The following is a 12,909-nucleotide window of genomic DNA, read 5'->3' as shown; positions in this document are numbered from 1 at the left end:
AATTTTATATTTATCATTATGAACACTTGATTCATACCAAGACTATGAACCCATTTGAAGGTGGTAATGAATTTTATAGAGGTGAGATATCTGATAACTAAAAAACTTTGTCTCTTGTTGTCTGTGCTACTGATGATTTGTATTCAGCTTATTTTCATGCTTACTGAATATTAAATCAAAAATAAACAGTTGTTTTGAATTTTTTAGAACTGATTTATAGTGAAAATCCACTCGGTCTGATAACAAGGGTTTATAATTAATTCTAATTAATAAAACCATTATTCAAGACAGTCATTTAGTTGAAAGATAAGTTTATTATTATTTTTCAGTTAGAAATAAGGAAATAATATAAGGGCCTAGATATATTTCAACTATGAATGGTATGGGACTTGAAGGCTTCCAGAAAGTGAGCAGAAACTTTTACAGATGGCTTGTGAAACACTGGTTTAAAGGAACCTACAGCTCATGGCACCTGAAATAAGTTAAAAATAATTAAAACCATTCCTTAAAATACAATAACATTGTAATTAAGGATATTTTAAGATTACATGCCTAAGATTGACATTAGTGAAAAATTATGCTTTGCTGATTCTATATGAGATTAGTAATTACTGGAGTTAATTAGAGAAAAGTATTGTAATATTAAAAATACTTACCAAAGATACAGTTTTAAGCTGTGACACTAGCATCTGATGGAGGAACCACCTCAATACCACAGATCTGTAATATAGAACAGTTAAAAATATTAAATAAAATGTTATTTTTCTTTTATTACAAAACATTGTGATGTCATTCAATCATGCCTGTGTAAATCCCTTGACAGAACACGAGATCAAAATGTACCACAAAAAACATTAAATAAATTACAGATTATGTTCTGCAAACAATAACAAAAAGCATTAGCATTAAGTTTATATAGAATTTTTGTAAACTGCTGGCATTAAAGATTTGAGCTGAAATATATATTAATATCACTGATCCTGAATTTATATGGCACAAAAATGCCATATCTTTTATTAAAAAAATAAAAATAGTGGAAGAGTGCTAGGTGGCATTTAAACAAAAATAGAAATGAGTTTAGCCACAAAGGCATACTTTTCGCAGTTGAAGAAAATTCTAGGTAATAGAGGTCTTTCATTGTCCAGTGAAGTACACTGTATGGACCTAGATTCTTCTCCATTTAAAATGGTACAGCACTAAAATGGTTCTACAAGCCAGCAAATAGCAAGTACATAGGACTGAACTCAATAGTAATGAATTTGGCTTCATGACCAACTACTGACAATTTTTGCTACCACTTATTCTGCCTACAGGAGGTCCAAGTATGGTGGTTTGTTTTTTTATACTCAGCCCATAAACTAGAGGTTAGTTGGTCAATCTGTAATTATTATTATAATATTGGGTCTCCTGTGATGAGTCCAAAGACTCAATCTATCATACTTCTCCTGAACCCATTAACAGAAAAGGCACTCAACTGATTATGGCAACCCATTCAACTCATTCATCACTCTCTAAGCAAAAAATCTAGTTCTCATACCTTTATTCAACTTCCAGGGATGACTCCCTCGTTCTGGTCACTCTAGCCAAATGCTGAAATATTTCCCCTGCATCAATCCTATAAAATCCTTTAAGCAATGTAAATGTTTCTATCACATCACCTCTTTTTCTCCTATCAACCAACTTCTGCAATCCAAACACCTTCAGTCTATCCTCATAGGGCACATTCCACAGGCCACTCACTATCTTGGTCACTTGCCTCTGAATCCTCTCCACTGCTTCACATCCCTAAGAAACCCAGGGGGACCAGACTTGAGCATAGCCATCCAGATGTGGATGTATCAAGGCCTTATAAAGAGGAATTGCAACTTCCTTATTTTCTACTTGTTAATGTGGTCTTCACTAGCCAAGTAATTTTATGTGCTACATTAGCAATATGTCCTCTAAATTTTAACTCCGTCTACCACACTTATAAATCTCTATAGCTTCATCTATTTCCTAGAGTACAGTGTCATCAATGTGATAAATGGCTGTAATCTATTTATTCCCAAGTTCATAATTTTACATTTCGACATTACACTGACACCCATTAACTTTTGCCAATACTGACAGCCTATTTAAATCATCCTGCAAGCTATCCACATCACCTTGATTAACTTGACTCTACCTAATTTCCCATCATCAGCAAACAAATTAATATTTCCTTTCAGGTTATTTCCTATATCATTTATGTACAAGTTAAACAGCAATAGTCCTAGCTTGTACCTTAGGTCATCAGTCACCTGTTTTCACCTCTATTCTGCCTCTCCATATACCTCTTTTTGATATCTGTCCAGCAGCCACCCTCTTATCCACTTAACCATTGTCATATCCATACCTGTTTGTTCTAATTTGTCTGTGGTATTCTGTCAAAAGCTTTTGCAAAATCATCATGTAGCCATTTCCTTTGTCCAACTCAGCTGTTACTCTATTTTAAAAAGTTAGTAAATTACTAAGGCATGACTGACCCTTCCCAAATCCATGTTGACCCTCATACAGTATCATATTATCATCTACCCATTCTTGAATTTTTTTTTAATCAATTTTTCTAATACTTTTACCACCACACCTGAGATACTGATTGGTCTATAATTTGCTATTGTAGTCTTAGAACCTCCCTTATGCAAAGGGATAATTTTGCCCTCTTTCCATTCCCTTGGAAGTCTACCACAGCTGAGACTTAAATTAAACAGCTTAGTCAAAGGCATTGCCAGTTCTCTTGCACATTCTTGCAAAACCGTAGCTGATATCCCATCTAATCCCACAACTGTATTTACTTTGAGATTCTGCAATATCATAAGGACCTCCAATTTATCCACCTCTGTTCCCACATTACTGTCTATCACATAGTTTAAAGCAGTAACCTCACTAAGAAGATATATGCTTGCAAAAAGTGGTCACTCAGTAACTCAACTATTTTATCTGCTTCCATCTCCTCATGACGATCACGCATTAAGGTTAATCTTCCATAGTCATTCTTCCTCTTACTTGCCACATGACAAAAGAACTCTTTGGGATTTCCTTTGGCCTGCTCGGCTAAATTCTGCTCATAATCTGATTTCGCCTTCCTGCTGGTCACCTTTCTTACCTGAGCCTTGTACTGTTCATGAATTACCATGCTGGTCACCTTCCTCTTTATGTACCCTCCACAGCATTTTCTTCTGCAGCTCATGCTTAATGATATTACTCATCCACCTAACTCCTACCTGATTAACCCTCCTTCCTCTAGATGACCCTTATCTATATCACATGCACTACCAACATCCTTACCCTGTGGTGTGTTATGCTATGGTATAGATTTAAGCTTCTTCCTAAGAATGTCATAATCACCTGTTTGTAGTTCCACAAATATCCCTTCTTCATAGAATATTTCTCATGTGTTGTCAACTTGGTTATGGATAGGTCTTCTGATTCTATGACCAGGTCCAATACTTTCCCACCCCTAGTCCCCTTAATCACGTACTGCCTTAAGTAATTATCTCTCAGCATTTGGATAAATTATATTTCCTTTCTGCAATGTGATCTTTCTTCCTCCCAGCCTATATCTCCATTGTTGAAGTAATATATAGAAAAGTACCAGGAATACTAATAATTTGTGAGTACAACATAAGTGGTGTTTTTGCTTTTACAAAAAATATCAAGATTCCTACATCGACCAAAACCTCCGCATCATCCCATGAAAAAACTAGGCGTCTATGAGATTCATTGCTCTTGTGACATTTGTTATGTAGGCCAATCAGGAAGGTCAGGAAGGATCTGCATGTTTAAACACATCAAAAAAAGAAGAGAGAATAAATCAGGCCTGGCATTTCACATAACTACTGGCCATCAAGTACTCTGGCAACAATAAAAAAATGCCATATATTGATCTTAACTGTTTTATAAGAAAATTTAAAGAAGCCTCACAAATGCTTAGGATTCCTACACAATTCAATAAAAATCAAGGCTTAATTTTAACATCAAGTATGGTCTCCTTTCATCAAAAATTTAACTGCCATGGACCTAGGATATAGCATGCATGAAAGCACAGAACGTGATAGCAATAACTAGCATTGTTCCAACTAAATAACGAATTTATAACCAGTTTGAAGTTATCAAAAACATCTAATATGTATTATTGTTAATAGGCTTCTGTTGTGTAAAACTTATGTACCACTACTATCCCTGATGATGTAAGTTAGGGCTGTCCAAAGCGCTTCCTCAGGCCAGATGTGGCCCACCTGTTGATTTTGATTTTCATGAGTGAAAAAAATAAATAATTTGAATCGAATTCATTAGATATTTTAATTCTATCAATAATCTCGATGTTGGTAATTTTATTTGGTGTTTTTTCATCACACTATATCAATGTGTTTTTTCAAATATTAGATGTATCAAAGAAGTGTTCTTACTGTTTTGTTCCGGCCCACATACTCTGGGCTCTCATGGGGAACATGAGTGCATGATTAGTGTTGTTTGTTTGTTCCGCTATTGAGGTAGTGCTCACCAAATTACTAGATACGCACCGTGATGAGACCCTCGGATAAATATTTCTTTCTTATTTTGGCCCTCAGATTACCTAAGATTGGACAGCCCTGATGCAAGTTTTATGATATACGAGGGTAGTCTGAAAAGTTCTCAGCCGCATCCATCGATGGCAGCACTATCGGCAAGATTTTTTTTTTCTAAGTTGGTACATCTGTCATAAGCATCATGTGAAATTGCAACATTTTATCAAGTAGTTTGTTTTATACAGCTGTCTGAAGCAAAAGGTTGTCTGTGTCCCTTGAAATAGATAAAATTCAGTATCCTGCAGTTATAAAATTCTTTGTCAAGGAAGGTTTAATGCCAAAAGAAATTCATTCGAAGTTCATAGAAGTTTATGGGCACTCTGCTTCATTTTCAACAATTAAGAAATGGGCTGCTGAGTTTAAATGTGTTGTGCGTGCCTTGAAGATGATCCACATGAAAGACGTCCAAAAAGTGTTACAACACCAGAAATCATTGATCAAGTGCACGATATGGTACTGTATGACCGGAGAGTCAAAATGCATGAAATTGCTGAGACTATACATATTTCAAAAGAACGTGTAGGATATATTTTGCATGAAGAATTGCATACGAAAAAGCTTTGCACAAGATGGGTGCTGCGCTTGCTCACAGCAGATCAAAAACACACTTGCTGAAAATCTCTGAACAGTGCTTGGAGCATTTTAACAAGAATAAAACTGATTTTGTGTGTTGATTTATTACTATGGATGAGACTTGGATTCACCATTACACACCAGAATCCAAACAGAGTCAAAACAGTGGACAGAAGCCAGTTGTTCAGTACCAAAGACAAGTCAGTTCCATCAGCAGGAAAGGTTATGGCATCGGTGTTTTGGGATGCTAAAAGGCATTTTGTTTATTAATTATCTTGAAAAGTGTAAAACAATAACCGGGGAATATTATTCAGATCTTTTAACCAGACTAGATGGAAAAATTCACGAGACAATAACTTGTTTGCAGAAGAAATAAAATCATCTTTTATCAGGACAATGCACCTGCCTACAAAAGTGTTTTGGCAATATAAAAATTATGGAAATTATGCACTATGAATTGTTGGAACATCCACCCTATTCCCCAGATTTGGCTCCCTCTGACTTCTGTTTCTTCCCAAAACTAAAACTCTTTCTCGCTGGTCAGAGTTTTTCTTTGAATCAAGAGGTGATTGCAGCTGTAGAGGGGTATTTTGCAAATCTTACTGAGAACCACCACAGGGACGGGATAGTGGTTTTGAAGCATTGCTGGAATAAATGTATTAGTCTTAATTGACATTATGTTGAAAAATAAAAATAATTTTGAAATTATAAATTCGTTTTTTCATTGTTAGGCCGAGAACTTTTCAGACCACCCTCGTACGAAACTTGTCAGGTTTTTAATCGTTTATTTTTATTATTATGTGGTCTCAATACCAAAAACTCCCCCACAGTATTAGGAATGTTATTCCATTAGAAGTATGAAGTATAGCTTGGCCAACCAAGTTATCATTTATGGGCTCAGCATATTAAAAAAAAAAGTCAATAATTTCTGCATTTATTATATTATATAGTGCAAATATAATTAAGTTATTGAAAAGGAATATATTACCTGAGAAATATGGAAATCCATACATCCTTGATATAGCTGTACTTGGGAAACATTTTCATTGGGAAATTTTTCAATCTGGAAAAAAAAAAAAAAACATTTTTGCTTTAAGAACATATTTAATATAACTTCCAACATTTATAAACACACTTATGATTGCTTTAGAAGTGTGAGAAGAGGACAGGATTATATGAGAGATAACTATCTGTCTCAATCCTAAGATATAATAAATCCATAACATGTTCCCAATTCCCCACTTTGCAACGATTTATCTGGTGTTGTACCACCTTATCCCAGTCCTGAAGATACTTTCAGGCGCAAACTTTGTTTGCTCACACTTGGATAAAAGATTAAACTAATTTTATTATAGTCTACTATCAAACTACTGCCCTCAGCTTAGTCCTCTCCAAATAATGGAGAAAGTTATCACCATGTAGTTTTGGTGTGAGAGAAAGATCATCTCTCTCTCTCTCTGACTCACTTCAACCACTGACAGATGGAATATTTCAGCTCTGTCATTTCTATAGGTACCTCCATGGATGCTGCTCTACCAGGGTATCCATTATTCATATGCTTTCCAATGGGGAAGGAGGGGGGCTATTGAAATACAGTTCAAAAGAATATAAGCTCTTTAAAATGACACCTTTAACAGAATATTGCATTGCAGGTTATTACAAAAACTGGGATAGTTGGAATATAGATGGTTTAAAGAAAGATACAGTTGTTTGCTAATGTCAAAAGTTAGGAGTAAAAACCAACCAATATAAAACCCTATCAGGAGAAGCTGAACATCCAGTATTGGGCTGCGAAAAACTGAGTTTAGTGTCCACGCAGTTAGCCTAGTGGCTGTGCGCTTCACAACCATATGCCTGGGAAAGGAGTGTCCTAGGTTTGATTCCCGTCAGAGACGTGAGGAGCTCAAGGATCTTCCTCAGCCATAACCAAGTTGGCCAGTCTTGGGAATGGACAGCACGGTTTTTTCCCCCAGTTTATCTCCTCCCACAAAGCAGGCAAACCGGCCCCATGAACACACACTTCGACAAACATGGAATACCACTGGGAATAAGGCGCAACTAACCTATTCCGCGGGATTATTGGTTACGGAAGCTTACACAGTAAAATGTGTAGGTCTGCGCGAAAGCATAACATATGATGAGTTCAGTGTTACCATCAAGTTAGAACTTTCAGGTTGAAAAGATTACAGACTGCATTACCTTGGTGAGACTATACTCCAGGATATTGAAAGCATAATAGTGAGGAAAGAGAGAGAGAGAAAAGTTGAAGTTCGGTGAATAGGACATGTTACAGAAATAGTAACTTCAACAGAGGATTTCTGCAATTCTCAGAAGTAAAGAAAGGAAGGTATTGCATCACTTTATGAAGGATGCATTTTCTTCCTTATCACTACTTAGCCACCTACATTTAGACTACTATATCTGGTTGCATTGGTCTCAGCACTTTAGTCCTACACTTTCAGAAATGGAAATGGTGGATAAAACAGAAAACAAAATATGCTATCAGGACCAGGAATGTCAATCATGAGAAGAGATTAAGAGAAAGTAAGTTGCAGCATTTGATAAATAGGCTGGTAGATAATAACAGAAAACATAAGCTGGTGAAGGAATTTTTCTGGACAGAAAGATGAGATTTTCTTGTGTGTGTTTTTCTCCAAGTGATGAAGAAAGTGGAATGAAAAAAGTGATCCCTTTAAGTAGTGTGGCTAGCAAAGACTAGAGTAGAGAAACAGATTTTTCTTGCAGTGAATGAGCAGAATGTATTATCAGAGAGAGTGATGATGAATAAATTTAAGCTATTGTAATAAGCAGTGGGGTCACTTAAAGGTCAAAGCAAATAACTGGGAGTAAATTTCAACATTGCCTTTCAGGAATGCAGAGAACCTACTGAGGCTTCTGACCTAATGTCCAATCCTCACCTTCACATGGTGAAGTATAGTAGGTATCTGCTTGGTACTGAACAAACAAGGATGGGTTGGCAATTTGTACTCTCTTTTTGCTTAAACTGTCCTCTCTATTAGCTTAAATCAAAAATGCACATGATGGTACAACATGATGAGATTTCATGCCAACTGGAGTTGTCTGTAAGGATAGAAAAAAATAAGAATACCATGGTGATTTTTTCAGATCAAAATGTTTCAGCTATTTAAGCACAGTTTTGAGTGAAAATGGCAAGTTAAATCTGAAACTAGACAACAGATTAACCAAGCTGGTATGGTGGGTAACCAGCTGAGTAAATTGATATGGAATGAAAGAGAAATTAGCCAAAACACCAAACTAGCAATATACAAGACGGTGTTAAAAAAAAACTCAGATTCATAACTTAAAACCAAGTTATGGATTGGAGAGTTGAGCTAGAAATAAAGTACTTAGACTAGAGACCACAGATTAGGGGGGTTCTGAGAAAAATTAGGAGAGTGAACTGATGGCATCAATTGCAGAATCTTATTAAAAATGAAGTTATTAGAAAGGAACTTGACATTATTAGCATTCAAGAATGTGTCAGCAGAGCTAACCTAAGGTGGTATTGCCACTTAAATAGAATGGGTGAGGAAAGGTTAGCAGAACAGGTGGTTGATGCCAAGATGGCAGGAAAGAGACCCAGAAGAAGACCAAGGTCTTGGTGGATTGATTCAGTCAGAAGTGCCTTAGAAGTACAAAATGTTAGATATGGCAATATTGGAGTATTCACAAATAACAGATTGATTTGGAGGAAAACTGTTGATAGGAAATTAATAATGTAAACTTAATCATGTAGTGCTGTCATAGTAACCTGATCACCCCTTGGGCTACACATCAGGAAACTGATGAGGATATTGATGATGATGTAATAAGCATTGTGAACCATGACATATTTCTTAATGAATCAACTGGCTCCTTTAATGTTAATCTACTCACATAAATGTGTAAAATTAAAGCACATTTAGTACTAGAGATGGACTGGAGGGATAGGTAATCCATGAACTCTGCTCTATAGACACCAAATTCTTTTTTTTTTTTCTTTTTTTGTGAGCTACTTCAAACTTTCAGAAAGCAGGATAATAGTCCTGAAAACTAGGCAATAAAAAATTGCCTAGTTTCCATGCTACAGTGGACTATTTGGGTTCCTCCTTGGAGATGTCAAAATATTGTATTAATACATATACCCAGAAACAAACAAGTGTTTACTTTCCAGAACCATTGTCCTCAAGCCTAAAAGCATTGTATAATAGAAATTGGAAAGAATTGAGGTAAAGTGATACCAAACCATTGCTTAATAATTTAGTTGAAGTGCAAAGATATATACAGTTCTCTAACTAACTGTATATTAAATTTTGTTAATAATTAATTAAAATAAATCAATCTTCATAAGATTTTACTTACAGCTTCTTTTTGACATTCTTCATGTTGTTGAAGGACTGCACTCTCAACCTAAAATAGAATAAATATGTATGTTAACCAGTGAAATAAAATATCTTTATTATATAGTATATAGAAAGGGTATTTTAAATGCCATCATTGTGTATATAATAAACTTTTATGCTTATGTTAGTCATTTGCTAACTATGAATGATCCAACTTTCAGACAACACTATGAAAACAAGCCTACATTCAGCCTATTTAACCCCCCCCCTTGGGGGGGGTCTAAGTTGCCAGTTTCCTTTCAGTTGTCACTGTGGCTTTCTGTCCTCAGAAAGCTATAGCCAATGTCTTTAACTCTGATCTTTTCACTTTCCTTCAGTGGGATAAAGATAACTTAGTGAACTTCAGCACTGCCAAATCACAGTCCTTGTATCTCTCACAATTCACAGAATCAGATTTTTCTTAGGCTGGCTTACACATCTAACATCTCCTGGCACGAACACATGCCTATAGCTTACTCAGCATCCAAAAAACTTGATATACTTTTCTGCTCAAGATATTACTTCTCACATGTTACAACTGCTAACAGATGAGAAGAGGACATTAATTGATAACACTCTCGCTCGCTCTCACAGACACTCTGAGATGTTTGGTTTCTGCTTTATGTCTCTTCTATGGACAGTGTTCTACTGAACTGTATCATTCCTGCACTTTCTTGTGAGACTAAGAAAGTAAGCAGCTCTCTGACCAGCTTAAAACCTACTCTGCTGGTAGTCTCATGTTACAATTTAATGAAATAATACAGCAGAAGGTTTAATCATTTCAATATTTTGTCTCAGTCTAAAGAGACATCGTCAGGAATACAATGTTAAAATTGTAATAAGACGCATGGAGTACATGTAATAACACACACTAATTTCATTTCTTCCACTTCTTGTGGAAGAAATGAAATTAGACTAAATGGAAACTAAAGTCATATGAGGGGTGCCCTCTGTGGGTGCTGTTGGCTAGCCTTAGATGCTGGGCAAGAGGCCTAAGAATTAAAGTTTCCTGACCTTGAGAAATTTTATACAGCCATATTCAAGATTAGGCAATTTTTTAAATCTGCTACTGATTCTAAAAAAAGTTAAGTTTGCATTTATTATGATGGATTTCTTCCATCTGATTCTGTGCAAAGTATCCACAAGGCATGGTCTGCTAGACCTAACTGACCATAGTTGCAGCAGCAGATGTATTTTTTGTATTCTTCTAGGCAGATGTCAGTAGATCTCCCAGTCTGACCATAATACGATAAGTTGCAAAAAAAAAAAAAAAAAGGAACCTTGTAAACACCTAAAATAGAGAGAAGAGGAAGTGGATTGTTAGGAGGGCAAAGAAGGGAAGCCAGCTTGAAGTGATGTTTGAAATCAGTGCAGAGATTGTATTTCTTTAAAGTTCTGGCTATTTTTTCTGAAGTGACCCAAATATAGGGAATGTAATAGCATTACTATAATCTTTATATTGTGAGAAAGAGACAGGTTTTAAGCTAGTCCAGCATATAACTTAACAAACTTATTTCTCCTCTTTCATGCCATTTATCTGTTTTCCTCAAAGACTGAAACCTTTGCCTTTTCAAGAAACACATCAAGCTCCTCTCTTGTTCACACACCACTGATACTGTATTTAATTGTGCATGTATTTTTAATTTAACAAGCATTTCCTTTTTGTTTGAGAAAGCCCATCTTTAATGTGAAATTTGGAAAAAATAATGTGCTAATTAAAAAGTATTGCATTAAGTGTGTGTGCAGTTGAAATGTTAAAAAAATTGAAAAACTGTAGTTAATTTTTATAGACCTGTTATATTATGTCTCATCTCTATCTGATGTTCCATTCACATCTTCATAACAGCCATGAGAATACTGCAACGTATGTTCTTCAATGTTGTAAAAACCTGAGTTTGAATACTGTCTAGGATGCAAGATACTTCTAAAGAATTTTCAACTAACAATGAATAGCTAGTCTTATATGGAGACAGCAGGGTTCCCCCCCTCCAAAAACTTGGATTTTTCATTGGATAAAATAGACTGGCCAGAGAACATTGAACTGACAGACAATACAATGGCCACATAGTCTTAGTCGCTTCAACAGTAACGCTAACCAATTCAGTCCATTTATGTATTAGGCCAAATGGCCAGTTACCACCTAGTAACTATGACATTTAAATTCTCTCACTTCAATCTGCTCTGTTTGCTAGGTCACATATCAGTTGAGATATCAGAAAGAGCTTTTCCTCCTTTAAACTCTAATTTTTTCATCCTACTAAAGAAGCAAACTAGCCAGAAGAATTCAATTAATAGACAATACACTGGCTTCATAAACCCACCCCCCATATTCTCTAGTTGGTTTACCTGTTTTGCAGGAGTGAAAGTTGACAAGAAGAAATCCCTGCCACCTGTATGTTGAGACTAGCTTTTCATTGTCACGGAAGTTCCTCTCATCTTTCGCACGATTTGAAATCAGATTCATTCTAAAGGGCACATGGTATTCCAGCTGTGCTGAAGAGGCATCATTAAAGATTGTATATATTTCAATATTCTTAGTTGAATAACACCTGATGGTGTGGCTGACTCAATAGCTTTGATGTATAAAACATGTCTGAAAAGAGTTATCTGAGAATACCTCAGATAATGAATAACATGAAGATGTTAAATTTTTTTTTTCAATTTGCTCCTGCTTTTCAAACATAAAGCATGTTTCAAACTTTGGAAGGAGTAGCAGTTCATCACTTCTGCATCAGAACAGAATGTTTTTATCCTTAAGTCATTTCCAAATCAGAAATCACACAGGATGAGAACAACATTGTCATATGGGTGCACTAGATATTCCACCGAGAGCTGCCAGTGCCTTCATTGCACATTTGATAAGTTGATGACACCATCTTGAAGCAGAATGTGTTTTTTTTAATACATTGACAATGAGTCTCAGGTGTTTTTGCATAATATTCACCAATTTGAGTTTCCTTCCGAGTTACTCAGTGCTGAAAAATCATGTTTTTGGAATAAATTTTTTTTTTTTCCCAAGAAATAAAATATCAGCACCACTTTTACAAACAACGATGCTGTGTTGGCAAGTTTTTATCTTTCAGTACACATGATAGTTATCATGACAGATTATTGGTTCTTCAGAAATTTTTCTCTCCCAATAGGAGTCAGATTTCTCTGGCAAAGTTTCACTTGCATTCATTTCTGGTCATCAATAAGATGATGGGCAACCTATCTTCTGCATGCACACAGAGTTCATGTTTAACTGACTATAACATGTGTGGCAAATCCTTTATAAACACATTTAAACTATAAAACAATTCTCATAATAATTTCTGTTTTCCTTCAACAAATGAACAGTTCTCTCAATGAAGAGAATAGAGAGTCAG

The 12,909-nt window shown here is 35.6% G+C and overlaps 1 protein-coding gene across 1 annotated transcript in view; it reads right to left on the bottom strand.

The window, feature by feature from the left end:
• Positions 1–294: 294 nt before the first annotated feature.
• Positions 295–12,909, bottom strand: part of LOC150110712 (uncharacterized) — a 60,983-nt gene continuing 48,368 nt past the window's right edge. The window contains exons 6-9 of the mRNA XM_090395863.1: positions 9,522–9,569; positions 6,148–6,222; positions 657–720; positions 295–472 (exon numbers count right to left, since the gene is read on the bottom strand). Coding sequence (XP_090251989.1) covers positions 670–720; positions 6,148–6,222; positions 9,522–9,569 — 174 coding nt within the window. The 3' untranslated portion in view covers positions 295–472; positions 657–669. The remainder of the gene's footprint in view (positions 473–656; positions 721–6,147; positions 6,223–9,521; positions 9,570–12,909) is intronic.

This window comes from Typopeltis vanoorti, chromosome 1 (assembly GCF_054136105.1).
Source record: "Typopeltis vanoorti isolate ZY-2024b chromosome 1, IOZ_Tvanoo_1.0, whole genome shotgun sequence".
In the NCBI taxonomy this organism is placed as follows: domain Eukaryota; kingdom Metazoa; phylum Arthropoda; class Arachnida; order Uropygi; family Thelyphonidae; genus Typopeltis; species Typopeltis vanoorti.
This window is presented reverse-complemented; position numbering and strand designations above follow the sequence as displayed.